The sequence below is a fragment of the Antechinus flavipes genome, chromosome 3, assembly GCF_016432865.1.
Source record: "Antechinus flavipes isolate AdamAnt ecotype Samford, QLD, Australia chromosome 3, AdamAnt_v2, whole genome shotgun sequence".
Classification (NCBI taxonomy): Eukaryota; Metazoa; Chordata; class Mammalia; order Dasyuromorphia; family Dasyuridae; genus Antechinus; species Antechinus flavipes.
The window spans coordinates 319,332,708-319,359,898 of NC_067400.1; the positions used below are offsets into that span (position 1 = coordinate 319,332,708).

The window sequence follows — 27,191 nt, forward strand, 5'->3', positions numbered from 1 at the left end:
CCAAAACACCATCAAAGAGGAACCCCAAGTTTAACTCACGCAGAAGTGCAGTAACCATGCCCCAGAGTTTCTGCATTAAAAGTCCTTCACATATCCAGGAAAAACAATCTAAATTGAGTAGCACTACTCATCAATACATGGTACAGCGTGTTAGAAACGACATCATTCATCCACTCAAGGAAGCAAAAGTCAAATGCAATAAATTTCTTGTGTGCCTGCTCTAATCTGTAACATACAACGTCAGGACAAGCCTCCCTTTTTCTTTCTCATGACAGTGATATATAAGTAGGCATTGTTCTCATTTCTCTCTGTTATTCCCATCGTCCTGACCTTGAATGTATTAGTTTCTCTCTTTGCTCCTGGCTCCAGATCTGCACATCTCTATATCTTAGTTACCCACAAGGCCCCTCAGTTACAATTTTCTGGGCTATTAATTCATTTGGCCTTATGATATGTTATAGACTCCTCTAATTTGTTTCTTTTCTACATCATCAGGTTAGCTACTTGCACCAAGGAGAATCACCAAGACGTCATGTAATATTTCCAAGGGCCAAAACTTACTGTGAAGAGGGGGAGAGGGACAACCTGTGCACTGTGTCCTGCCAGATATTTATAAAAGCACACTGAGTTAGCATGTTATTGCTGAGTTCAATCTTTTTTAAAATTGTGGATCGGCTTTTGTCCCAATATTTTGATCTTGTACAGTGTACCTATACACTTTTTTTTTCTTTTTTACCTATACTCTTTTTTTCTTTTTCACCTATACACTCTTATTCTTTTTCACCTATACACTTTTTTTATTTTTCACCTATACCCTCTTAAGCAGTGGTTCTCAAAGCGTGATCTAGAGATCTCTGAAATTCTTTCAGAGTCTTCAAATTTAAAGTTAGTTTTTATTTCTAACATAGTAAATATCTATAAATATTACCCATATTGAAAAAAATTTTCAATCTGAACAGATCCTCAGTAATTTTTAATAGTATAAAGACTATGAAGACAAAAGTTTGAGAGCCACTGCTCTTAAGCAATAGATTCCTGACTTAGAGGTAGTCACCAGTGAAATATGTAACCTCTCTGTGCCTCCATTTCTTCATCTACATAATGGGGATAACGGTATTTGTGGTACCTCTTGGAGTTGGAGGTTCCGATCAGATCATACACACAGAAAGCTGAGGCTTTAGTCAAATCCAAGTTTCTTCAGGGTAGAAGTTCTACATTTCTTGTCTTTGTACTTCCACACACTGCCTGGCCCGTAATGAGTGTAGAGCGAATGCATGTTGTTGTATGTAAAGGAATGTATTTTTCCACTTGGGTTTTGCTTTCCTCCCAGACAAGACTAGGGAGAGTCCTGCAGGCTCCATCTTGGGCCCCTGCAGACTGCGGGGGAGTGGGTGGGGGTTTAGCCACTAACATGAAGGCTTTCCTTCCCACATGGAGGAAGAGGAGGCACTGCCTGGACGGCAGAAGAGCGGCACCGAGGGTAATGATGCTCAGAGAGGAGTAGGAACACAGTCCTCATGGCCCTGCCGCCCTGCCAACTTCCCCTCTCCTGTTGCCCAAGCCTCTGGTTTCCCTTTTGTATCTTCTACAACATACCATGTACCATGTACTACCCACCCCCCAAGAGCACAGACGATCCCTACAAGTAATGTGAGCATTCAGAGAGATACCGATCACCAAATGCACTGCCAGGAAACTAAAGCAACCAGAACCCATTAGAAAGGGAAAAGAAAACGGCCTTCCTCTTCTCATTCAGCAGTCTCTGACAAACCCATTACAAATCCTGGCAATCCTGCTTCTCCAGAGCGTCCCCATGTTACAACTTCACTCTAGGAGGGGGCTGGCATTGTCCTCGGTTCTATGGCCTCACTACTCTTCTGCTCAAAGGCCTTCCAGGGCTCCCTACTGCCCAGCGAGCACAGTTTCAGTTCCTCATCCCGGTGTTCAGGGCGCTATTATCTGCCACAAATCTGCCCCTCTGGCTGACCAGAGAGCTGTGAGCTCTCCTTTGATCATGCATGGGAAGCGAGGCTTTGGGCACATGTCCGTTTCCCAGGGTAGGAGCTGTCTCGCTTCCTCTGGCCTGTAAGGAGCAAGGCCATCTGCCTGCCTGCTAAACCTCCACGATTTCATTCCCAGCGGCAGGGGGTGGGGGAAGAGGGGAGGACCAGAACTAGGATTTCCCGGGAATAGGCAACTTCCAGGTGAGGAAACTCGTTATCAGCGCAGACTTGGCTGCGACAAGAGGGTCTTGTGGGCCGTAACCCCATATGAGGTATGACATGTAACTGAACGCAGGAGTTGTGAAAAATTTGGCAACAGTAAAAGATATCAAATATCCCACCAAGATTTAATTCTTTATGTAAAAATGAATAAGCACATCCATCTCATGAGTATGCAAATTTGTTTTTGTCTTTAATAAATGATAAAATTATAAGTATACCAAAGAATTGTTTTAAAATAAAGTTCTTTATGATTTATCATCAGTAAAGATTTGATTTATATATCTATTCTATATACCCACATACCCGGGGTTATGCAAAAATTTCTCTGGTGAAAAGGAGTTGTGAGTGGAACAACTTTAAAAAGACTGGACTAGAGTAATGAGAAATTAAGTGATTGCCTAGGATCACACAGCAGTATGTGTCAGAGGTGAAACTCGAATCTACATCTTTCTGGTTTCAAGAATAACTCCTCACTCACTATACCATACTGATGCTCTCGTTATTTTGTCCATGTTTTTTCTTATATCTGAAATATTATTTAGTCCCCACATTTGAGTTAAAATAATCCTACACAAACCCAACTCCAATGTGTTCTACTCTTTTTTTAAAATAATAACTTTTTATTTTCAAAATATATGCAAAGATAGTTTTCAACATTCACCTTTGCAAAATCTTGTATTCCAAATTTTTCTCCTTCCTTTCCTCCATCCCCTCCCCTAGACACCAGGTAATCCAATATATGTTAAAGATGAACAATCAATGAATCTTACTCTGAAATTTTCCTTGTGATTACAACCTCCAATGACAAATGGTTTCTTCTTAGATCTAACATATCATTTGGGATTCTCTTTAGGATTTATGTTCTGTTTTGTAGACTATTTTACATTGGGCTTTAAATTTCACATAGCACATTCATCATAACCTCACGAGGTAGGTAGTTTGAGTGATATCATCACCATTTTACAGATAAGAAAAATGAGGATCAGAGAAGCATTATGGTTTCCCCAAAGTCACACAATTAGTAAATGCCAGAACTTTGCCTCTTGTGTTCCTCTTCTTTTGGTTCCAAAGAGTTAATAGTCAGTAAGTTTGAAGTTTTAGAAGGGGAAAAAAAGCACTGTAAAAACTGAAAAGGAATTTTCAGTGGATAATCTGCTGTGTAATCATGACCCATTCCCAATGGCTCCTCTGCTCAGGAGTTTTTGTCTTGGCACTAGGAGAGTGAATTAGAGTGAAGAGTGGAGGAAGAAAGTATAAGAAGGGGAAAGAAGGAGGGGAGGAGAGGGAAAGGAGAAAAATAGGGCAGAGGGGAATGGAGGACACAGAATATGCACATGTAGGCACATTCTTGAATTTTCTTTCTATCCCTTTTGATCCAGTTTCTTATTCTCTGGCTATTTCTCCAATACTCTGAACCACAGAAATTACTCAAAGAGGTTCTCAGTCAATTTAGATCTGACAGAAAACTTACTATTATGGCTAGGAAAGGATCATTTTTATAACAAACTAGTATCAGGTTTTTTTAAATGATCTTACTTTGCTATGTTTCCCAAAGTATGAGATAGTGACCACTAGTACTCCCTCCTGCTACCCCATCGGCTCCCAGTACTCATGTCTTATTTATCTGCCTTTAAATCCTTTTTTTTTTTTTTTATAATTCTATTTTTCTTCTTTTTCCCCAACTTAGAGCCCCCAAAACTGGAGTCCATATTATTCCTTGATGATATCTGCTGTTACTTGAAAGACATAATTTTTGTAAGACATTCTCCTCTTCCTCCAGAAATTGCTTTTCCCTATCCTGGATACTAATTAGGACCATTCACTAGATCAGGAATTCTTAACATTTATTTGTGCATTGGATCCTTTATGCAGTGTAGGGAAGGCTACAGACTTCTCAGAATAAGATTCCAAATGCATTAGAATAATAAATGTTGGATTACAAAGAACATCAATTTTAAAAAATAACACAGACTCTCCCCAGTTAAAAATTAAGCTAAATTGAAAATTACTTAAGAGCAGAGTTATATCTTGTCTAGTTTTTTCTTTTCTCTCTCCCCCATGGCTTCATACAATGTATTGCACATAGTAATAAATAATAACTCATATTTTTAAAATGTTTTCATCAGTCTGCACTTAGAATGCACATGGCATTGTGCTAATACTGGGGTAGAAAGGCAAGAAACAGTCCCTATTTTCAAGGAGCTCAGTCTAAAAGGAGAGACAACATGCAAACAACTATGTGCAAACAAGCTAAATTGAAGCTAATCAGCAGAGGAAAGGCACTGGCATTAAAAGGGTTCAGGAAAGGCTTTCTGTAGCAGGTGGGACTTTAGCTGAAACTTGACACTTGCCAGGGTGACCAGGAGGAGGAGGCAAGGAGAAAGACAATTCCGGAATGCTTTAAGGTTTATAAAACACTTTAATGAATTTGTAAAGTAGATAAATGTTTGTTGAATGTCACTGAGAGCAATATTTAAAGAAAAACAAACACCTCAGTGAAGGATGAGACATAGGTTTTTTTATATGACCAACATATGAATCTGCTTTGTTTCACTGCACTTATCGGCTTCAAGGAAAGGCTTTTATTTTTCAGAAGAGGGGCAGAAAAACTGGTGGACAGCTAAAGCAATTTTTAAAAAGAACATTAACAATCAAGGAAAACCATTTACAAATACAGAAGAAATGAAAGGAAGTTCCAAAAGAAATAGACAAGCAGGGCACTTTTGTTACTATCATGTTAAATTTCATATGTACAACTACAAAATAAACACGTAAGGTTTCATATGGAGAACTCATTTTCTGCTCTTAGTATGTTGAAATATATATTGATATGTTAAGTCCATAATAAAAAAGAAAAATTATCTGGATACCCTTTTCATTACTGCCTAATAATTATTCAACTCAATGCTTTCATTCTCTAGGATTTTTAAAAATTATAATTTTTTCAATTAATAAGGATTTATTTTCTCCTCCTTCTAACTCCTCCTCCTAACCCAAATTGGAAAAAATAAAATAAAATCCTTGTAACAATTTGTGGTGAAACCAAACAAATCAGCACATTGGTCATGTATATTTAGTCCATAGCCTCTCTTGTCAAGTAGGAGGTGTTTCTCTAGGATTTTAAGAAGAAAACTTTCTCTTTCATTTTTCACTCATAATAGGTCAGGTCCTAGAATTCAGCATCCCTGAGATCTGACATTTGTGTTTGGCTATTTGTGATCAGAGCTTCTATCACTATTTGCTACTGCTAATTTCCCCAGAGGATGATCCTCCTTTCAATTCCATTTAATCCAATCCAACAAATACTTATTAATAATCAGTTATTAACTGCAATTCCTGCTTTCAAAAACTTTATAATCAGTCTTCCTGGGGACGGAGAAAGATGAAATATACATAGACAAGTATAATATGAGCTACAGATTTAGGAGAGATTGCAGAGAAAGTCTCTTGGCAATATGTGAGAAGGCAGCTCCTTGAAGTCAGTTGGAAGAATCAGAGAAGGCTTCATGGAGGATGTGGGCCCTGAATTCATTTTTGAAGGAACATAAGAAATATCAGGCAGGCAGCTAGGTGGCACAATGGGTAGAGTGCTCAGGCTTGGAATCAGGAAGAAATGAGTTCAAATCCTGCTTTAGACACTTACTAGCTGTAGGAACCTGGGCAAATCACTTAACCCTGTTTGCCTCAGTTACTCATCTGTAAAATAAGCTGGAAAAGGAAATGGCAAATTCCTCTGGTATCTTTGCCACGAAAATCCCAAATCAGGTTTTGAAGAGTGTGGGACTCTTGGAATAATTAAAAGGACTGAAGAACAAAGGAAATTTAGTTGATAGAACAGTCATGTTCATACATGAAAGAAGGGATGATTTGAGAGGTATTATAAAATCAACAGGATTAGACAATTAATTGATTAAATGCAGGGATTGAGAGTGCAAGTGAAAAGATAACTCCAAAAGTTTAAGTTTGACAAACTGGAAAGATAATGATACCTCTAAGAAAAACAAGTGAGGTAGAAAGAGGGGCAAGGGATCAGACTGGTACATATTAAATTTGACAGAATGACTGCAAACCATTTGAGTCGGAGCTAAGAGGGATATTGCAATTGGATATTCACTGCTTATACCTACAAAGTGGTTATAGAAGAGGAAAAAAGAGATCATCAAGAAGAGATCAAAAGGGGAAAGGGCTTAGGAAAGATCTTGGGGAATGCCTCCCTTCTTCTCCAAACTCTACCATTCTCATCCACAATCTAGATGGAAAAAATTATTATAACATACATACTACATTTTCTATTATATGAATCAGTTTTTAAAAAAGCATTTATCAAGTGCATTCTAAGTGTTAAGTTACAGAGGGAAGGAGAGAGAGTGAGGAAGAGGGAGGAAGGGAACTAGAAAGAGAAAGATGGAGAGGAAAGAAGAGAGAGGAGGAAGAAGAAGAGAGTATTGGCGGTCAGACAGAGAGAGGGAGGGAGCCAGAGAGCCGTGGAGCCAGCAGGGCCTCACAGGGCACCTGGTCCAACCTCTCTTTCTAGAACTGTGACATCATGAGACTCACAAGCAGATCCCTTCCTCACTGTACCTTGCCCGGGGTGGAGGACTGGGTGGAGGATTCATGTGGGAGAGAATCACACTACCTTCCCCTTTGCCCAAAAAGGATGGCCCCCTGTTAATCTGGTTTCCTGATAGAAAGGGCACTGGTTCTAGATCAGGGGATCCCGATACTCGCTATAAGTTATCCGATACATCCCCATGTGCTAAAAGGAGAGGATGGGCCGGCTGCCCTCTGAGAGACCCTCTTGCTCTAAGAACCCAGGGCCCGCAGCGTGGCTCCCCGTGCATGGGGATGACTCGGCCCCAATGACACAGGAAATCGGTAGCAGTGCTTGTATGTGCCCCCCATCCCAGAACGGCTGGGGCCAGAGTGGCAGAGAAACTGGGCACAGGGTCAGGGTCACACTTCTAGACCCTTGTCCTCGAAGTTCCCCTCCTGATGACTGCCCTATCATGGAGGGGGCGGGTGGCCATGGTGTGAAGGATCACCCGAGACAGTCACTGCAGAGCCCGGAGTGGGAAGAGCAAGTCACTCGCGAGCTCTGCGAGACCCATAAAATGCTAGAAAGTGGGCCTGGGAGGGGCGGCCCTCTCATCGGAAGCGTCCTGGCGCATGAGGGTCTGCAGCCAAGCACGGCTGGGAACGCAACAATGGCAACCCCCAACCTGAGATTTTTCTGCAGAGAATTGTGACTACATACAGCAGGAGTCCCACGTGTGAGTGCAAATGGGAGGCTGCCATCAGGGCCGGGGGGCCGGTCACGCCTGCAGCAGCAGAGCACCCCAAAGCTGCTCTTCCACAAGAGGGACAGGAGGAGGGAGGGGGGCCTCAGAAACTGGGAAGAGCGATCTGACATGTTTCATAACTTGCATCTTCCCGTGACAACAGCTCTGCTTCAGCAGCCCGGCCACGTGGCTACAGTCAACCACAGTGTCTCACCCCAGTGCTTCCTAATCACCCTCATCATCTACTACAATTTCCCCGTAGGATACCTGCTCACTACTTCCTGTACAAAAGGGCTTGTCCTACAGCAGTAACCCCTCCACCAAATAAGGGAGAAGAAACGGCTCCATTTCTGTTCTATGTACAATAACAACTCGCCATCATGATTAGTTGTCCCCGAACTTCTGTTACCTAAAGGAACCTTCTTCCAAACACCATTTGGATATAGTGAATACAAGACACTTGTCCCTTCCTGACTACAAGCTGGAACTCGGGGAACACCTGCCACCTTTTCTTTCCCCTAACTTTCAAAGGGGCCGTGTTTTCATGAGAAGAGAGCTCCTTTCCATCATTGGAAGACAGCCCTGCCCTCTCCTGTTTCCAGAGGCACTCATCCAAGCTACAAATGCCCTTAGAAGCATTTGAATTCTCATCCAATAAACAGCCTGTCGCTTTAACTAAATAAAACCTATTTGAAGTGTCAGCAAAAATTGCTCCTGTGAAGCAAAAGAAGCTTCCCTTCCCCCTTTCTCATTTTGGAAAAGCCTCCATGATCCTTCTTCTCCATTCCAAACTTCTCCAGAATTTCATAAAAAGAAGCAAGCAAAATATGATTATGGATTTTAGCAAAGATAAAATGAGGAGGAAATGCAAATACCTACTGCTAAGATAAATACTACATGAGGCAGGACAGTAGAGTGATTTTGGAATCAAAGTCCACTTCTGATATGTGCTATCTATATAAGAACTTATGTGAGTTCCTTAACCTAAAGCCATAGTTGACTTATTTATGAAAGGAGGGGACTGGACTAGATGCATCTCCAAGTATCTTCTATCTTTGTATCTATATTCTGTGACATTTACATTCTGTTTTTTAAGATGTTATTTTTAATTTATGGAATTATTTTTTAATTTTATTTTTAATTCATGGAATAAAATATTTTATAACATAGTACAATAAAAAAGGATGATTGTACATGAAAAAATGGTCTATTATGCACAACTTGTCATTCCTTTTAAATATACAACAAACAAAATTATCATGTAAATTTCTTTTTTTCCTTTTCTTTCCTCCTCTCTCCATCTCTCTCCCACCCCAGATATGACTACTGTTAAATACAAATAGGGTATATAAGTTTTGCAAAGCGCTTTTATGTCTGTTCTCTCCTTTGAGTTGGACAATAACCCTCTAAAGTAAGATACTTTTTATTTTCTGATCTAGAGCTGAGGGGATAACTCTGGTGTAAAAAATCCCTATACCAATACAATTTGGCCACCATCCTATAATTTCTGGTCGTGGAGAGTGACCTTAGACATTGAGAGGTCAGATGACTTTCCTGGGGTCCCATCGCTAGTATAAGTGAGAGGCAGCTCTTGAAGCTGGGGCTTTATGATCTCAAGGCCTTGCTTGACTGCCTGTCTGACATAGAGAAAAGATCTCTGCAGGTTGCCTTGACATTCTGGTTTTTAGAAAAAAAAATCAAAAACTGCAATCTTCTTGTTGACTATAAGTAATAACTGCTGCATATATAGGCAAGATTTCAACTTGCTCAGAACTCTCTGTAGTACCTAGTCCTACAGTAATTTGGAACATTTTGACTAAAGTCCTTTTTTTCTCTCCTAATTTTTCTTGTAGTAAGCATTCATTCTAATTTATTTCACTGACATTTTGCAATCATTCCCTCACATAAATGGTCACAGTGGCAGAATATTTGAAGGCTTCACTAAGGAGTCTGAGAGAGTTGGAGAGAATTCTCTTGAATTTCATCCTTCTATTCATCTATTCTTTATTCTGATTCCTTCAATCCTCTTACCCTATAAAAGTATGCGAGGCCCTATTTGTAGTGGCTAGAAGCTAGAAAATTAATGGATGCCCATCAATTGGAGAATGGTTGGGTAAATTGTGGTATATGAATGTTATGGAATATTATTGTTCTGTAAAGAATGACCAGCAGGATGAATACAGAGAGGCTGGAGAGACCTACATGAACTGATGCTAAAGTGAAATGAGAAGAACCAGGAGATCATTATATACCTCAACAACGATACTATATGAGGATGTATTCTGATGGAAGTGGATTTCTTCGACAAAGAGATCTAACTCAATTTCAATTGATCAAGGATGGACAGAAGCAGCTACACCCAAAGAAAGAACATTGGGAAATCCCACTTTCTTTTGTTTTAGAACATAGGGTGGTCATGACCTCCCTGACTTCTCAAGGAGGTGAGAACCCCCCCAAAAAAAGGTGATCACACCTCCCCTGACTGCTCAAAAAAGGAATGAAAACACCATAAAAAGAAGGTGGTCACACTCTCCCTGACATCTCAGGAAGGAAGATGAAAACACCAAAGGAAATAGGAAATCAAATTAGATTAGCGGGTTTCTGAAGGGGCTCACTTGAAACAGGTACACATAAATCCATCAATATGGGCCAGAACTTTGAAACAGATATACATGGTATACATAAATCCATCAATATGGAAGGCATTATACATAATTTACATAAGCACATAGTAATATAACACAGGCTAGTAGTAATGTAACAAATAACATGAATCAGCCTGAGAATTTACACATGTCCATAAGTACTAGAAATAATCCAAAAGGAATCCATTGTCCATTAGTTCATGTGCCAGGAATCTGAAAGTTCCTGTAAGCTCTGAAGTACTGCAATAGTCTCATCAACAATTTTTCATCTCAAGGAATCCAATGATTCTTGCTGGTTTTTCAAGAACTAAAAAGTCTTATCTTGTGTTAGGAAATCCAATGATTCCTGAAGATTTTTAAAAGTTCTTTTAACAGTCTCATTGTCAGCCATGCTCTTTCAGTGTCAGATGTTTCTTAAATCTCCTTTGTTTTGAAGTTTTTCTCTTTTTCTGTTTCATCTCAGGGAATCCAATGATTGTTGCTGATTTTTCAGGAACTGAAAGCTGAAGATTTTAAAGTTCTTTTAACTGTCTCATTGTTAGCCATGCTCTTTTGGTGTCATATGTTTCTTAAATCTTCTCCTTTGTTTTGATGTTTTTCTCTTTTTCTGTTTCTCTCTGGTGGACAAGGCGAATGCGGCTCATTGGCACCCATCTGATTCATTCTCATTTGTATCCTTCTCTGTCTGTAAAAATACAAGCAAACCCTTTCTCCCAAGCAGTTAACCTATCTAATTCCTTTCTATTTACCACTTTGGGGATTTCTCATCATCATCTAGCAATTACATTGGAACTGTTTGCACTGGACACTGCCCTGATAGTTTAAAAGGCCTGTATTCTCCCCAACTGTAATCCTGATTGCTTTTCTGTTGTTTGATGACATCAGAGTCCTGAATTTCTAAAGTCTCTCTGGGTGTAACCTCAGCTGCTATCATGCCCCACCTGTCCTTTGATTGATACCTTGGAGCTGGGCACTGCCTCTCATTTCTCTGGGTCAATCTACATTCAGATTGAATGTAGTGAAGTATAGTGAAAGCCTCGGTTGCACTTTGGACATGGAGTTTTGGGTTTTATTCTCTCACCCTACCTTCTCATTCTATCTCCATATCTACAATGAGCTCTCAAATGTCCAACTTTTCCACACTGAAAACATCTATGAGTTTCTCTAGAAGTCCCTTGCCAAGAAAGACCCTGTCTTTCCATATTCAACATAGTTTGGGCATAATAAACATTTGTGCCCATTGTGGCACAGCTCCTCTAACGGAGCATCTTTGTCTAATCCCCATATAATTCTTTTGCAAACCTCATTGGCATTTTCCTTAGCCAAATGTCCCACAAAATCTGCAAAAAGTTCATTGGGATCTTGCTCTAGTTTTGTGAAAGCTTTACTTCCATCTTTCTGTCCAGGGAGAGAATTCCAAGCTTTTATTGCAGCCTTAGAAATTTGCTCATACACTGTTATGGGATAATAAATATGTTCTGAACTCTCTGCATACTGACCTTCACCAGCTAGTTGGTCAAAAGTGATTTGTCCAATAGCTCCTGTTTGCCTATTGCATTGGGGTTGAATCCTACATAATTCATGAAACTCCAAAAGCCACAATAAATTTTGTCCTGGTTCTAGACATGTTCTAGCTATGGATTTCCAGTCATTCGGGATTAAGATTTCATAAGACAAATTATCTAGTAATATTTTAACATAAGAGGATGTAGCCCCATAAAGAGTGCAACCCTTTTTCAAATCTTTAATTTTTTCTAAATTAAAAGAAGAATATTTTTTCTCTTTTTGACCTGAAGAGTCAAGCTTTTCAATCACAGGATATGAAGTTATAAAATCAGATATATCTTCTCCTTCAGTTTTTGCTTTAATTAATGCCTCTTCTAATCTTGTCATATTCTGCTTTACCGGAGAAGCTGACTGTGTTTCTGCCTCTCTTCCTCCCCCTTCTTCCTTCACCCATGAAGGGTTAATTGAGGGGGGAGAGTCATGAGATGTGGAATGATCTAATTCCTCCTGCTGTTTAGTATCACATTCAGAACTATAATTAACTTCATTCTTTTCACCTAGTTTAGTTGGCACTTCTCCTTCCTGCTGTTTCTTCTTTCTCCTTATTTTATTATAAAATTTCCTAAAGCCAATTGTATTAAATTATATGTATTAAGTATGTCTTTGAAAATTGCATTTTTATTGCAGAATTGACAAAGATCCTCTACTTCTAATTTCCACTCCATTGAATTTAAATTATATCTGTAGTATTCACCCAGTTTTTCTCCTATTAATTTTCACTCATCTAAATCCAATTCTTTTTCCAGAGAGAAACAAGGACATATGTGCTTTGCGGTTTGTAAAAGTTCAGTGATCTGCTGTAAAATTATAATCAAACCTTGGCTTTCCATAACTTCGACAATGCTCCCTAAATATTTTCCTTGAACAGAAACAGAAGGCTGTTTTCTAAACATCGGTCCCATCTTAGATGACATTCTACTTTAACTATTTTAACAAAATTTATTTGTTGTTATTTGTTCAACCCTAATTTCTGGGTTGAAGAGTCTTTTCCACTGGATTCAGGATCAGAGGCTTTTCCACTGAATCAGGATTGGAGCTTTTCCACTGAAATCCACTGAGAGGCCTGTCAGTCCCACATTCAGGACGCCAAAATGTGATGTTTTTCTTCTTTTAAAATAATGGTTCTCTCTGGGTGAGAGAGCAGGTTTCTCGAGGGGAGGTTTTCTGGAGGCAGCCTTAGTTGCAGTTGAAAGGATCACCCAAAACACAGCCAGGTGATAAAAGTTCAGATCTTTTATTGCCTCCAATATAGCCCTATTAGCTTAGGCCTATCTCTCTGCTTGGTTCTAAGAGCTCTTGCAGCTTTGTCCTTTGCTTCTGCCTCTGCCTCCAACCAGCACCAAGGTAAAAGTTGTATTGAATCTTTCTTGCCTCCGAGAGAGGGCTTCTGGCTCTCAATCTCCCAAAATGCTCTGTGTCTGTCCCAGCATGCTCTACTCCAATCTAATTCAGCTGAACTCTCACCCGAAGTAATTAACTCACCTGAAGCTAAGAGCCTCTTTATATATGATCTCCCAAAGGCTGACTCCTCCTTCTGGAGGCACACCTAAGGGAGGTGTGAATTCACAAAGTTACAAAGTTTACTTTGTGAATCTCCCATATTTGTGAACTCCAATGAGTGCTGGTGTGAACATAAGCATTGTTATCAATTAGTTCTACTTAGTACCTTGTTTCAGGTTCAGGCCCAAAACATCTCCTTGTAGGATTAGATCAATGATACTGAACCGGGCTAAATTAGATAATTATTGTCTCTATCAACTCTAATGACTTAACAATTTGTAAAGATTCCAACAGGGAAATGAATATAAACTGCTTGCATTTTTGTTTTTCTTCCTGGATTATTTCTACCTTCTGAATCCAATTCTCCCTGTGCAACAAGAAAACTATTCGGTTCTGCACACATATATTGTATCTAGGATATACTATAACCTATTTAACATGTAAAGGACTGCTTGCCATCTGGGGGAGGGGGTGGAGGGAGGGAGGGGAAAAATCAGAACAGAAGTGAGTACAAGGGATAATGTTGTAAAAAATTACCCTGGCATGGGTTCGGTCAATAAAAAGTTATTTAAAAAAAAAGAAAGAAAGAAAGAAAGAAAATTCCAAGATCTAAAAAAATAAAAAAATTAATTAATTAAAAAAATATATATGCCAAGATAGACTCAATGGAGCTTGAAGTACTTGAGCAGAAGACACAGAAGAACAGTCACAATCTCTGTCTCAGCTCAGGTTGAGGATGTTTACGGATATATTAATATGGACATATGATATAGACATTTTTTTAATGAGAAGCAACATGGAGGGTAGATAAAGCACTGGAACTGGAGTCAGAAAGATCTGAGTTCAAATTTTGCCTCTAGATCCTTACTAGGACCCCAGCCAATACTTAACCTCCATTTGTTTCATTGTCCTCATTGGTAAACTGTTAATATGATAAGAGCACCTACTTCCCAATAAGTGTGGTGAGGATCCAATGAGGTTAAGAAGTGACTTATAAATCTTAAAACATAAATACTACCTATCATCTGTAAGAATAATTTTTAACACAAGTTTTTAAAATTTTGAGTTCCAAATTCTTTGTTTCCCTCCACACCACTCTTAATGAGAAAGCTAGTAATTTAATATAGGTTATACATGTGTAGTCGTGTATAATATATTTTCATGTTAGTGCTAGCTATTATCAGTGTCATCATCATCATTACCACCACCACCATCATCATCATTCTACTGTATGTATATGAGACTCAGAGTTTGCTTAGAATTTGGCTTAGGTTACCTCTCCCTTTCAGGAACATGGAGGGATGTAAATGAATAGACAATGGCGGCAGGAACTCTATTAGACAGGATTGAAAGGACAAAGTGGGAAGAATGTTGATATAAGGAGGAAAAAAGCTTCCTCTACCAGGTTCTACTCCAATGCAATCTGAAATCTTATGTTTTGTAGTGGAGGGCAGTTAGATGGTTGATAGAGCTCCAGTCCTGAAGTCAGGAGGACCTGAGTTCAAATTTGGCCTCAGACACTTAATACTTCCTAGTTGTGTGACCCTGGGCAAGTCACTTAACCCCAATTGCCTCAGCAAGGGGGGAGGGGGAACGGGGAAGACTATGTCAGGGGAATAAATGCTCTGGCAGTTTCTAAGATGCTGAATAGTGCTTTTGAATAGTGCTTGTGAAAGTCCAGAACATCTTTTCAAGGACCAGACTAGTTAAGGAGTGGATAAACATCACCAGTGGATTGGTCATCACATAATGGATTTTGGGGGCCATGGCAATTCACAAAATAAGGAAAAAATACAAAATGTGACATAGTCTCATGTGACTCTTTTCCATTTCTATAGTGACAAACAGGGGTATAGAAAAGGGTGAAGAGGGGACTAACAATCATAGTTTCTTATCTGTCTGTAAATCTTAATCCTTATCTAATTCCCACATGGTTGGCGTAATACTAAAACCTGACATCCATGGACTTCTGGTGTACATGGATAGATTTCAAGGGATCAGTGAATTTGGATGGGAAAAATTACATATTTATTTTTGCTAAGCTCTTGTTTTCTTTTTTCTATGAATTACATTTATGCATTTAAAAGCATTATTCTGAGAAGGGATTCATAACATACCAAAAACTAAAAACACTCATACTTGAAAAATCATATCAATACTGATATTCTTTACTATAAATACAAAGAAGTTATAAAGAGATACATAACAGAAAACAGATATAGTTCCATCATACAGTGAGAGAGAGAGAGATTAAACTCCCCATGTGAATGTCAAGAGTCCAAAAGACTACTGCTCCAACATGTCAGGTAGATCTACTTCACAGAATTTTTAGGTCATTGACAAAAGTTGCATAAGAAAGCATTGCTGGGATGCCATTTACTGGAAAGAATACTAACCAGCATTCAAATATAAAAGGACTTAGTGGATGTGATATAGAGAGCTAACTCCCAAAGAAAAGCAAGTGATCATATTTCTGATGGTTTGCCTGTACTGTTTGTTCTTTTCTCAGAGTGTAGAGAATAGCAGTGCCCTGATTCCTTGGAAACTTCCCAGGATCCTAACATCTCTGCTTAATGCCCATCATGCCTGAGTATTAAAAAAAAAAAGGGGAGGGGGGGGAGAGAAACAATTTTCTAATTTCAGTCCTTTGCCTCACTGATGTCTTGAATTCATCATTTTTAAAGTCAGTTGAACATCATAATGTGGGCCATTAATCAGCATGAGAGTAGACTGCATGTGTACTGGCACTTTAGTTTTAAACCTAAAGGTTTATTTAACTGGTGACTATCATCCTTGAGAGTGGCAACTTTATCAAGCCAGGCAAAGTCATAATTTGTGCTTTGTGTTGGTTCTTTGCCTTCAACACTAACACTTCTGGTTTTTATTATAAATAAAATATAACTCTTAACAATTAACAATAGAAAAAAGGTTTCAAATGATCATTAGGCTGAGAACATTTAGCCTATATTAAAAATGTGCTAAGTACTTATCTGCAAAAATTAATGGGGGGGGAGCGGTCAGGGAAAAGTGATGCATAGAGAAGGATGACATAGCTTTTGCCTTCAAATAAAACCCAACAAACCTTAGCAGTTTAAAAGAATACAAAAATGTTAACATAGGAACAACTGTATTAGTCAGTTAATACTTAGCCAACTAAATAATTTATCCATCACAAAGCAATGACTTCCAAGCTGGCCAATTTCAGAATATTCAAGGACAAGGAAAAATTCCAAACTGCTTTGGTCCCAAGGGGTATATAACTGAATATTTTCTTGTATTACTAATGCCTTTATAATACCGCTCTTTGGGTCTCATCTAGAACCAAGGGAGGTTCACCTTTGCATCATCTGGCCATTTGGTCAGATGTTTGTAACTGAGATTCCCTCCGTGAATCTCTTCCCCACCCCCCATTCCTGAAGTGGAAAAGAATATTGTTCATGAAATCCTGAGTTTCCTTCAAATATTGCTATTGGCCTCACTCCCACAAGCCTCAAGGCCTTGTTGGACGTCAGGTTAATTTGTAGTGGTTGTTCTCCAGTTGTGGCCAAATCTTCATGACCCCATTGGGCTTTTCTCAGCAAAGATACTGGAGTGGTTTTCCATTTCTCTTCTCCAGCTCATTTTATCTATTTGGAAACTCAGGAAAACAGGCTTAAGTGACTTGTCCAGAGTCTCACAGCTACTAAGTGTCTTGAAGTCTGATTTGAATTTAGGAAGATAAGTAAGTCTTCCGGACCTCGAGGATAAGCACTCAACCCACTGCTCCATCCATAGGATAAATAATTACTGCCACAATAATTCTCTAAGGTGCTTAGATTTTGAGTTTGGCAAGAGCAAGGAATGTATTCAGCCTTTCTGTCGATCCTCTTGTGCTTACCACAATATCTGGCACATAGTAAACAGTTATTAAATACTTACTAATTGACTGAGGGGGCCTCAAACTACGGCCCACAAACCAGATGTGGCAGCTGAGGACATTTATCCCCCTCACTCAGGGCTATGAAGTTTCTTTATTTAAAGGCCCACAAAACAAAGTTTTTGTTTTTACTACAGTCCGGCCCTCCAACAGTCTGAGGGACAGTGAACTGGCCCCCTATTTAAAAAGTTTGAGGATCCCTGGACTAATGGGTATTATTCTATAAATCACCAAAGAAAAGAAATCTGTCTTTCTAGGACCTCAGAAACAAGACGGAGCAGGGGTGTGTCAAAATTTGAAGAGGGGACAACTTGCAACAATAGGAACAGTGAGTGCTAGTCCAGCAATTTCAAGAGAATTACAAAATTCTAAGTTGAAGATGTGACAAAGAGTTCCCACATCTGGGCTTCAGCAAAGCTGTTGGGATCCCTCATTGAGATCTCCTAGAACAGCTTAGTCCCATTCAAACAACTTCCTAAGGATTGGGAAGCTAACCTGGAGAGGCTAAGAAGTTGATGCCTCCTGGAAATGGGGATGGGGCAGGGGCAAGGGAAAGGAGAAGAGTCCAACATGTCTTACTAAAGAGTGCTATCTAGTGGTGAGAGCTACTGGGTGAGAAGCATATTAGCCCTGGCTTATATTCATGGAGGAAGAAAAAAATTGATTTCATAGTTTCCCCATCTTTCTACCTTTCAAAAATGTTCCTTGGTTAATTGGGATCCTGCAAGAAGAAAGCTCTCTAGAACTGATCATAAGATCATAGATATATAGAGTTGCAAGGGACCTTAAAGGCCATCTTTTGATTATCATTTTATTGATGAGGAATCATGATTAAGTTAAGGAATTTGTCCAGAATCATAGGCTACTGAGTATCTGAAGTGGGATTGGAATACAGATGATTCTGATGCCAAGTCCAGCATTCTATCCACCAAACTAATTATTGTGCATTTTATTAATAGGTTATTTTTACATAACTTTCATTTCCACATATTTTTCTCCTTCCTTCCCTACCCAGGAAGGCTTTTCCTTGTAACAAAGAATTTTTAAAAGGGTGGGGGTTCATTAAAGGAGGTTCATTAAAAGTCCTCTGTACATTGAATCTTAGATTCTGGAGTTGGAAAAGACCTCAGATATCATTTCAACTGAGTCGCATAGTAAGTATCAATGTAGAATAGCTATTATTAAATCAAAACATCATTTCTCAAAAAGTGGGCTCCACATAAAAACCCGAGATCAATGTTAACTGGGAAAGTAGCAACCTGACAAGATCTAAGGGACAGGAAGGAAACAGGGCTGAAGAGGAAGATATTGCCAATTAGAGACCCTTCCAACAAAACAACAGATGGGTCCAAGATGACACCTCCTGCTCCTTCTCATTATCTCCCTGAAAATCCACCCCTCTATTCCCTACTCTGTTTTCCTATCTCATAGAGAACAGGATTGCCAAGAAATAAAGGGAGGAAAAACTCCTCAGCTGACAAAAGTGCAGGCTGGAGTCAACTCTTCGAATTCCCGAGGGCCTTGGGGGCATTGTGCCCAGGCCTGTCTCTCTGGGGCAGACTCTGACCAAGCATTCTCACCTCCAGCTCCTGAAACTCCCGGCAAAGACAACCACATCATGCTTACTCTAAGCTTGGGCTGCCTGTCTCAGCTTTGTCGCCATTTATGGTATCTGAGCTCTGTTTGGGCTGGAGACTTCAATAAATCGCCCCTGCCGGGAGGGGAGGGCTTCCCTCCTCCAAGCTGTCCTCCCAGCAAATCCAAACACAGCCCCAGGCAGATTCCTTTCCCTTTAAGCCTCCTGGCACAAGCCTGGGTGCCGGAGGGCACAGCTCCTCCCCACCCCTACTCTAACGTGGGCCTGAGGGGACGGCCAGCCTCAGGCCAACCACTCCCCAGCCTTAGAAGCAGGCGGCTGTGGACAAGCAGGGCATTAACCAGGCCTCGGGATGAACCGCCCAGCCAGCGAGCTGCTAATGAGCCACGAAGCCAGGCCCCTGACCCATCAATGCCTCGGCCCTGTCTTTGATCACAACCATCTCTGGGGGTGGGATGGGGAGCACTGGGAGTGGCCACATGGAGACAGGGAGGAAGGAATGAAGGCCATCCACACTCCTTCGAAGAGGCCAAAGGGCGCTCTCCCGGTCCTGGGGGTGGGAGCTCCCAAGCTAGCCTTCCCTCCAGCCGCACTAAAGCCATCTGGGCTGCTGTGAGATTTCAGCCAGCACCTCACCTCCTTGGCCATGCTTCTCTGTTGGTAAAACGAGGGCCTTATGTGACCTGGCCTTTGAACTGCAGCTCAAAGGGCCTGATTCTGTGAGCCCGAGTCCCTGACAGGCCTGAAATCAGGACCCCCAAACTAAAGATAAAGCATTGGATCCATAGAAAGAATAACCAGGAAGAGACAGGAATGGAAAGAGTTATGGGAAACAAGGGCTTAGATTAACTCTTAGGTGGTGCAGTGGGGAGGGTGTTAGATTTGGAGGCAGAAACCCGAGTTCAAATCCTCCCTCAGACACTAACTACCTGGGGCAAGTTACAGAGCACACAGCCTATAAACATTAGTAGTCACCCTGCAGTGACTGCTTCTATCTGCCCCACATTCCTCCTGTCTTTCCCATAGCTGTCTTCCAGGTAACTGTTAAGTGTTCAAAACGGGGACGGAACAATTGCAGCCACCTCACAGAGACTCCACCTAAACGCTTGAGCTCTATCAGCATTAGCAACCTGACAAAGGACAGGGAGGGAATGGGGCTGAAGAGAAAGCTGTTGCCTATTGGAGACTCTTCCAACAAAACAACATATTGGTTGTTGTAAGGATCAAATGAGATAACATATGCAGAACACTTGGCAAAACTTAAAGTGATACATAAATGCCATATATTATTCCAGAATGATGAATTAATGAGGTATTAAAAAGGAATGGAGGATGTTCAGATTACATCCTTACTTCTAAAGCTGTTTTCATGGATCACAGACATTAACATTTACAACTAAAAGGGACTTAGTGGTTATCTGGTCATTTTACAGATGGGAAAATGGAGTCTCAGGGAAGTGATCTGTCCAAGATTTTATAGGTAGTTGAGTGTAAGAATATATTCCTTTGACTCTAAAACCAGCATTCCTTCTACATGACACTCAGGCCCACTGAAGGACAATTAATGTACCCTGGGATGGGATGGAGCATGGGGCTAATCCACTGTGACCTTTCAGAATTATCCTGCCCATTACACAGGGATTTGGGCTTCAGTCCCAAGATCAATGATCTTGAATTTATTTCTAACACATGCATCATCTTTAACCAATGTTAGAGACATGATCAGTGAAAGGCAGCATGTATAATGGAAAGAGCACCAAACTAGGAATTCTGAATCTGAATTCATGAGACCCAAGTTCAAATTCCATTGTCTTCCACTTGATATTTGCATGTCCTCAGGCAAACTACTTTTCTGGTTTTTGTTGTTCAGTCATTTCAGACAAGTCTTCAAGACCCCATTGGGGGTTTTTTGGGCAAAGACTTGCCCAGGGTCATGTAGAAAGTATTTGAAACTAGATTTGAACTCAGGAAGATGAGTCAACCTGGCACTACATCCCCTGTGCCTGATTCCTCATCAGTAAAATGAGAAAGGTGGACTAAATGACCATTAAGGTCCCCTCTATGTCTACATCTATGATTCTACAATCTGATTACTTTTGGCACTTTTAGTTTCCAGAATAGGGTCCCTAATCGCACATTCACTGGGAAGGTCTGTAAAGGGTCCATCAGAAGAAGCATCATACACATACAGTGTTCTTCCCAGAAGTAACAACTGCTCCCCATCCTCCTAGAGTTTGGGGGCAATATGAGGACAGCACATACACACACACACACACACACACACACACACACACGAATTAGTTGGATCCCAACAGCGTATAGGACAGAACTAAGCAGGGGAGCACATAAGTTCCTGCTAGATATTGCCTAATGAACACGCCAAGAAATAAGGAGTACCATTCTGAGGGAGGGTGAGCCATCTTACCTGACAGGGCCGAACCTGGGGGACGAGTCCCTGCGGGTTTCATTAGGGGCAGTCACCACTGCAGCGCTCCAGAGCTTCCCAGACAGTCTGAGCCTCCTCCGGCCATGATGGCCTGGGAGGCTTTCGGAGGGCTAAGTGACACACTTGTGGGAAGATCACAGAAAGGCTGTGGTAATCAGATTACTGGGACATAAGGCCAAGGTCCTGTCTAAGTACTGATCCGGGGAGTTAGCAGGAGGAGGGGAGAAGCCAATGCCCTGAACCCCTCAGCACTGAAGCATTGTTTGCTTGTTTTCCTTTGAGACTGTTAGGTTGTTTTGTGAGTGGGTTTAAAAACACAAGCTCTATGTTTTGTTTATACCAAGTAGCCAAATGGATAGAGTTCTGGGGTTGGAGTTGGGAAGACCTAAATTCAGGCCTCCTCTCACTTATTGGTAGTGTGACCTTAAGTAAATCATTTGCCTGCCTCAGTTTCCCCAATTGCTAAATGGGAATAATAATAGCACCCACTTCCCAGGGTTTTTATAAGGATAAAATGAAACAGCTGAAAAGCATTTGACAAACTTTAAAGAACTATGTAAATGCCAGCTATGGCATCTGAATATATGAATATTCTTTTCTACCTACTGATTTTCTTCTTCATTTAGAAGCAACTAAATGACATAGTGAATAGAGCAGTAGACAGAGAATCAGGAAGACATGAGTTCAATTCTTGCCTCAGATACTTATGAGCTGGCTTTTTTTCCCATCCAAAGCCTATTGAGATTGCTTTGGATCACAACCAAGTCTTTCATAACTGATTATCACACATTTTTGCTATTACTGTGTACGATGTATTCCTGGTTCTGCTTGTTCCACTCAGCATCACTTCATGTAAATCTTTCTAAAATCAGCTTATTCTTCATTTTTTATAAAACAATAATATTCCATTACTTCATGTAACACAACTTGTTCAGCCATTTTCCAATTGATGGGCATCTACTTATTTTCCAATTCTTTACTACCACAAAAAGAGCTGCTACAAACATTTTTGCACATTTTCCTCATTAAGAATTTCCTTAGGATACAGAGCCACTAATAGCACTGCTGGGTCAAAGGGTATGCACGGTTTAATAACCCTAAGCACAGTTCCAAATTGCTCTCCAGAATAGTTGGATCACTTCACAACTCCACCAACAATGCATTAGTGTCCCAGTTTTCCCACATCCTCTCAACACTCATCATTATCTTTTCCTGTCATCTTAACTGATCTGAGAGGTGTGAGGTTGTGATGCAGAGTTGTTTTAATTTGCATTTCTTTAGTCAATAGTAATTTAGAGCATTTTTCATATGATTATAGATTGCTTTCATTTTGTCATCTGAAAACTGGCTGTTCATATCTTTTGACCATTTATCAGTTGGGGAATGACTTGTGTTCTTACAAATTTGACACAATTCTTTATATATTTTAGAAATGAGACTTGTATCAGAAACACTGTGAAAATTTTTCCCCAGCTTTGTATTTTGTTTTTAATCTTGTTTCTATTGGTTTTGTTTACACAAAACCTTTTTAATTTAATGTAATTGAAGTCCATTTTGCCATTTATAATGTTTTCTTCTTTGGTACTTATGAGCTGTTTAACCCTGAACTAATCACTTAATCTCCGTTTGCCTCAGTTTCTGCTGCTGTAAAATGAGAATCATAATAGCACCTATCTCCCAGAATTGTTGTGAGGATCAAATAAGATAATATTTATAAAGCACTTAGCACACAGCAAACACTCCATAAAAACCTATTCTTTTCCCTTTCACTTTTCCCTTCCTATCCTTTGTGACAAAGAACAAAAAAAAAAATGAAAACAGATCAGCAAAACAAATAATACATCAATTGAGTCAGGCAGTAAGTACTATGGTAAGATCTATGTAACTTAACTTAAAGATGCCTTATCATTCATTGCTTTGCCTTAAGCATCCCTAGCTGCTTCTCTATCAAAATATTTAGGAGGAGGTCTTCTTTTGATGCACTCACAGAGAAGCTACCTATCAGGGGAGGGAAAGATTACACTTTTGAGTGCCAGAGATGGTTCTTACCCTGGACCGTAACCTGGGCACTGCAGGATGCCCGGCCTGAAGGGTTCTCAGCAAGGCAGGTATAGAGACCATTGTCCTCAGGTAATGCATCTTGTACTTGCAATTCAGCTACACCACCCTCAAAAGTGGTGTGGGCATACTGGATAGGCCGATCTGTTCAGAGAGAAAGAAAGAAAACAGAAGGTCAGGTGATAATTGGCGATATTTCAGAGCCAAATTTCTTTTCAACTGGTAGTAATGGGGGAAAAGGGATAAGCATGGGGGAAGGAGACAGAAAGGATAAAGAGGCAAGGGAAGGAGTCAAGAATGTCACACAGGAGAGGGGCAGGGATGTGGGAGAGAGAGAAAAAGGTTTGAATGTGAATGGCAGAGGAGGCATTCAGGGAGGAAAAAAGAATTTCCTAAATATTCTAACATTAAAAAGGGTTCAAAAAACCTGCATCGATTATCTCACAGAATCCTACAGCTAAAAAGAATCTTAAAGGGGCCCCTGGCCTAGGGCCAGGTCTACCATCAAGCTGGACTTTCTGCAGTTTAGACAGATGGGCTATGGGTATAGAGTATATTTCAACTTCTGTTAAGACAGTGGTTTCACAGTCTAATCTCAATCAAGTATTGAACAATTTAGCCAGAAAGTTCTTCTATGTATCTAATTGAATTCTATGTTTCTATAACAAGCTAAGGCACTTAATTTTTTTTTTTGTTGGGGGGCAGAGGGGAAGAAATTGTGGTTAAGTGACTTAGCAGTGACCCAGCTATTGTGTCTAGAGTATCTGAGTCTAAATTTGAATTCAGATCCTCTTGATTCCAGGGCCAGTGCCCTATTCACTGTGCCATCTAACTGCCCCCCTAATTTTTTTTAAAAAGCTAAACCATCTCTTTCCTCTTATAAAACAAGAGGTTACCATCTGTCCAGGAATGCTTTAAAGCTTAAGTTCTCAACCTGAGGTCCATTAATTTCTTTTTTCTTTCAGTTTTTTTCCTTTATCTTTTCATTTGAAAAAAAAAAATGTTGAGTTCCAAATTCTCTTTCTAACTTCCCCACCCCCTCCCCACAAGAAAGCAAGCAATATGATAGGAATTATATATGTGAAGTCATGCAAAACATATTTCCCTATTAACCATGATGAACTTTTTCAAAAAATTTTTTGATAAATTTATTTCACTATAATTGGTTTCCTCTGTAATCCCGTGTGTGTGTGTGTGTGTGTGTGTGTGTGTGTGTGTGTGTGTTTTAATTTAAAAAACATTATACTTAGAAGGGGTTCATAGATTTCACCAAACTGTAAAATGGAGTTCCATGTTCCCTACAAAAGGTCAAGAACTCCTGCTCTAAAGAAAGTACTGTGTAGAAAAGGGAGAATGGATGAAATGACTTCTAGAGATTCCTTTTTCTGCCATATGTTTCTAAAACTTTATCATTTTAAGACTTGATTTTTTAGTTTCCAGGAAAAGAGGAAAAAAAATCTCATTATTAGAGCTTCTGGCTTGAGAACAGGAATGTGTCCATTCTCGATGCAGGGAACAATTGACAACTCCTGTTCTGTGCCAGACCCTGGAGTCCTGGTTTGTACTTCATAAAAATGAAAGGGGGAGTTGGGTGGGGGAGAGAAGTATTCTTGACATAGTTGATTTTTTTCTTCTGCCTGTAACAACACTTGTGTCTCCATGACATCTTTGCAAAGTTTGCAGGCGAGGTCAATACAATGGCTAACCAGAACAGTTAAATGTCTTGCTAGTGGTTTTTTTTTTTTTTTTCTTCTTTTAATGGGAAGAAGAAACAAGTTTCTAACTATTCAAACATTAAAAATAGTTAAAATGGTAGAACAGTGGGAGTAGGAAAGCTACATTTGTCACAACACAGTACCCCAAAGTACTCTTTTACTAAGGATTAGTAAGAATTTAATTCTCTCTTCCCAGTTTTGTTGTTACAACACAATACAGCAGATTTTATCTTAGTGTCATTTCTTCCTTTATCAAAGGAGTAACTTCCTTTGCCCACAGAGACCCAAAACTAGATAATGGTACCCAAAGGAAATGGTTGCAAATGCTCAAAACCTGGTCCTCAAATTCTAGTCAGGGGTGAGCTTAATAGCAACTGGAAATGAAATTGATCTTGAGCACCCCCTGGTGGAGTTGATGGGAAAATGCAGAGGCTGATGGGGGGGTCGGGTAAAGAGGGGGTTAAGTGTCCTGAAAAAAAGAACACAGCTCTAAGTATTTGATAGAAATCAAATCCAGCCCTTGATCAATGGGATAATTTCACTTTTATGGGAGGGACTGAATTAAGTCAGACCCTTGTTCAGACCCTGATATCATGCTGTATTGTGGCTGGAAGGTGGACTTGTGTTCAATTTTAACGCACAAACTCATTTGTTAAGCACCTACTATGAGGCAGGCATCGTACCACATCCTGGGGGTACGCTCCTACTCTTACTGGATCGACTTTTCTATCCTTCCAGAGCAGTTGACAAAGATTCTGCACATTGGAGGTCAGAGAGAGGAAAAACCAAAGTGATCAACACTTAATTACTGATTAAACTAACTTAGCCTTAAATAATTACTAAAGGGTCTTTAGTAATAGTTTAATCTTCCATTTGTGAGCTATAGTGTAAGGTCATAGGATCATCAATTTAAAGCTAGAATGGATTTTAGAGTCTATCAAGTCCAACTCCTTACTACTGATGAGGAAACTGAGGCACAGAAAGGTTACTAAATGTCACAAAGTTACTAAATGTCTGATGCAGAATTTAGTCTAGAATGTTGGATTAAAAGCCAGACAACAAAAGTTCTAGTTCTAATTATACACATAATGAAAAATGTAACTTTGGGCAAATAATTTACCTTCTTGAGTCTCCATTTATTGACCTATAATATGAGAGATGATTCTATAGACTACTAGGCTGACCTCCTGCTACCTAACATATTATTTTTTTTAATTAAAGCTTTTTATTTTTAAAATATATACATGGATAATTTTTGACATTCACCCCTACAAAACCTTGCAGTCTAATTTTTTCCCTCCTTTTCCCCCACTTCCTCCCCTAGTTGGCAAATGATCCAGTATATGTTAAACATACCTAGCATATTGTTCTACCTAACAAGGTAAGCTCAGCAAAGATAAACTTATTTCAAATTCAGATGGAATAAGTCATAATAAGTGGGAAAGGTAAAGCTACATCCTCCAAATAATCATGAGTACAATGGGTCAGGAAAAACAGTTAGTAAAGCTAGTTACAACAAGCACCTAGCTGTAGGGTTAGTCAAGAGTGCTGGGGTTGGAATCAGAGGGCCTGGGCCTGAATCCTGATTCTCTCATTTACTATTAGTGTACTTTTATGCTTATTATCTACGTTTTAGTTGGTTCATCTATAAAATGTGGAGATTAGACTCTGTGACTTCTGAGATCCATCCCAGATATAAATCTTTGATCCTATGGTTCTTGGAGAACTCAAACAACTAGACCCAAAAGAACCTAAGAGGACTGACTAATAGACCCCTGTCTGTGACTTTGCAAATCCCTGAATGACTCTGAGCCTGAGTCTGTGACTTTGCAAATCCCTGAATGACTCTGAGCCTGAGTTTTCTCATCTATAAAATGGGGGGAAGGATTTTGGGTAGGATATAATCTGATGGGAGAATGTCTGTAATGGACTGCCCAGAGATCTAGCCTGGGCTTTGTGTTTGTGGGCTTATATTTTTATCAATGATTTAGATATAAAGGCAGAGGTGGGTGGGGATAAATAAGTATTTATTAAGCACCTATCAGGTGTCTGGGGAATATGCTAACTGATTTACAATGATTATCTCATTTTATCCTCACAATAGCTATGTATATTCATAGATGAGGAAACAGAAACAAACAGAAGTTAAGTGACTAGCTGGATTTGGAAGCAGGTCTTCCTGACTTCTAGCCAGTGCTCTACCCACTGTGCAACCCAGCAGCCCCCACAGATGGCAGAGAGGGT

The 27,191-nt window shown here is 39.9% G+C and overlaps 1 protein-coding gene across 3 annotated transcripts in view; it reads right to left on the reverse strand.

Annotated features, from left to right (window-relative positions):
* Positions 1 to 27,191, reverse strand: part of MYLK (myosin light chain kinase) — a 198,893-nt gene that overhangs the window by 154,475 nt on the left and 17,227 nt on the right. For 2 of the 3 annotated variants that reach the window (XM_051985428.1, XM_051985429.1), the window contains one exon: positions 23,224 to 23,376. In XM_051985428.1, coding sequence (XP_051841388.1) covers positions 23,224 to 23,376 — 153 coding nt within the window. Of the gene's footprint in view, positions 1 to 39; positions 1,629 to 23,223; positions 23,377 to 27,191 lie in introns of those variants that run through there. The other variant, XM_051985430.1, reaches the window with a different exon arrangement.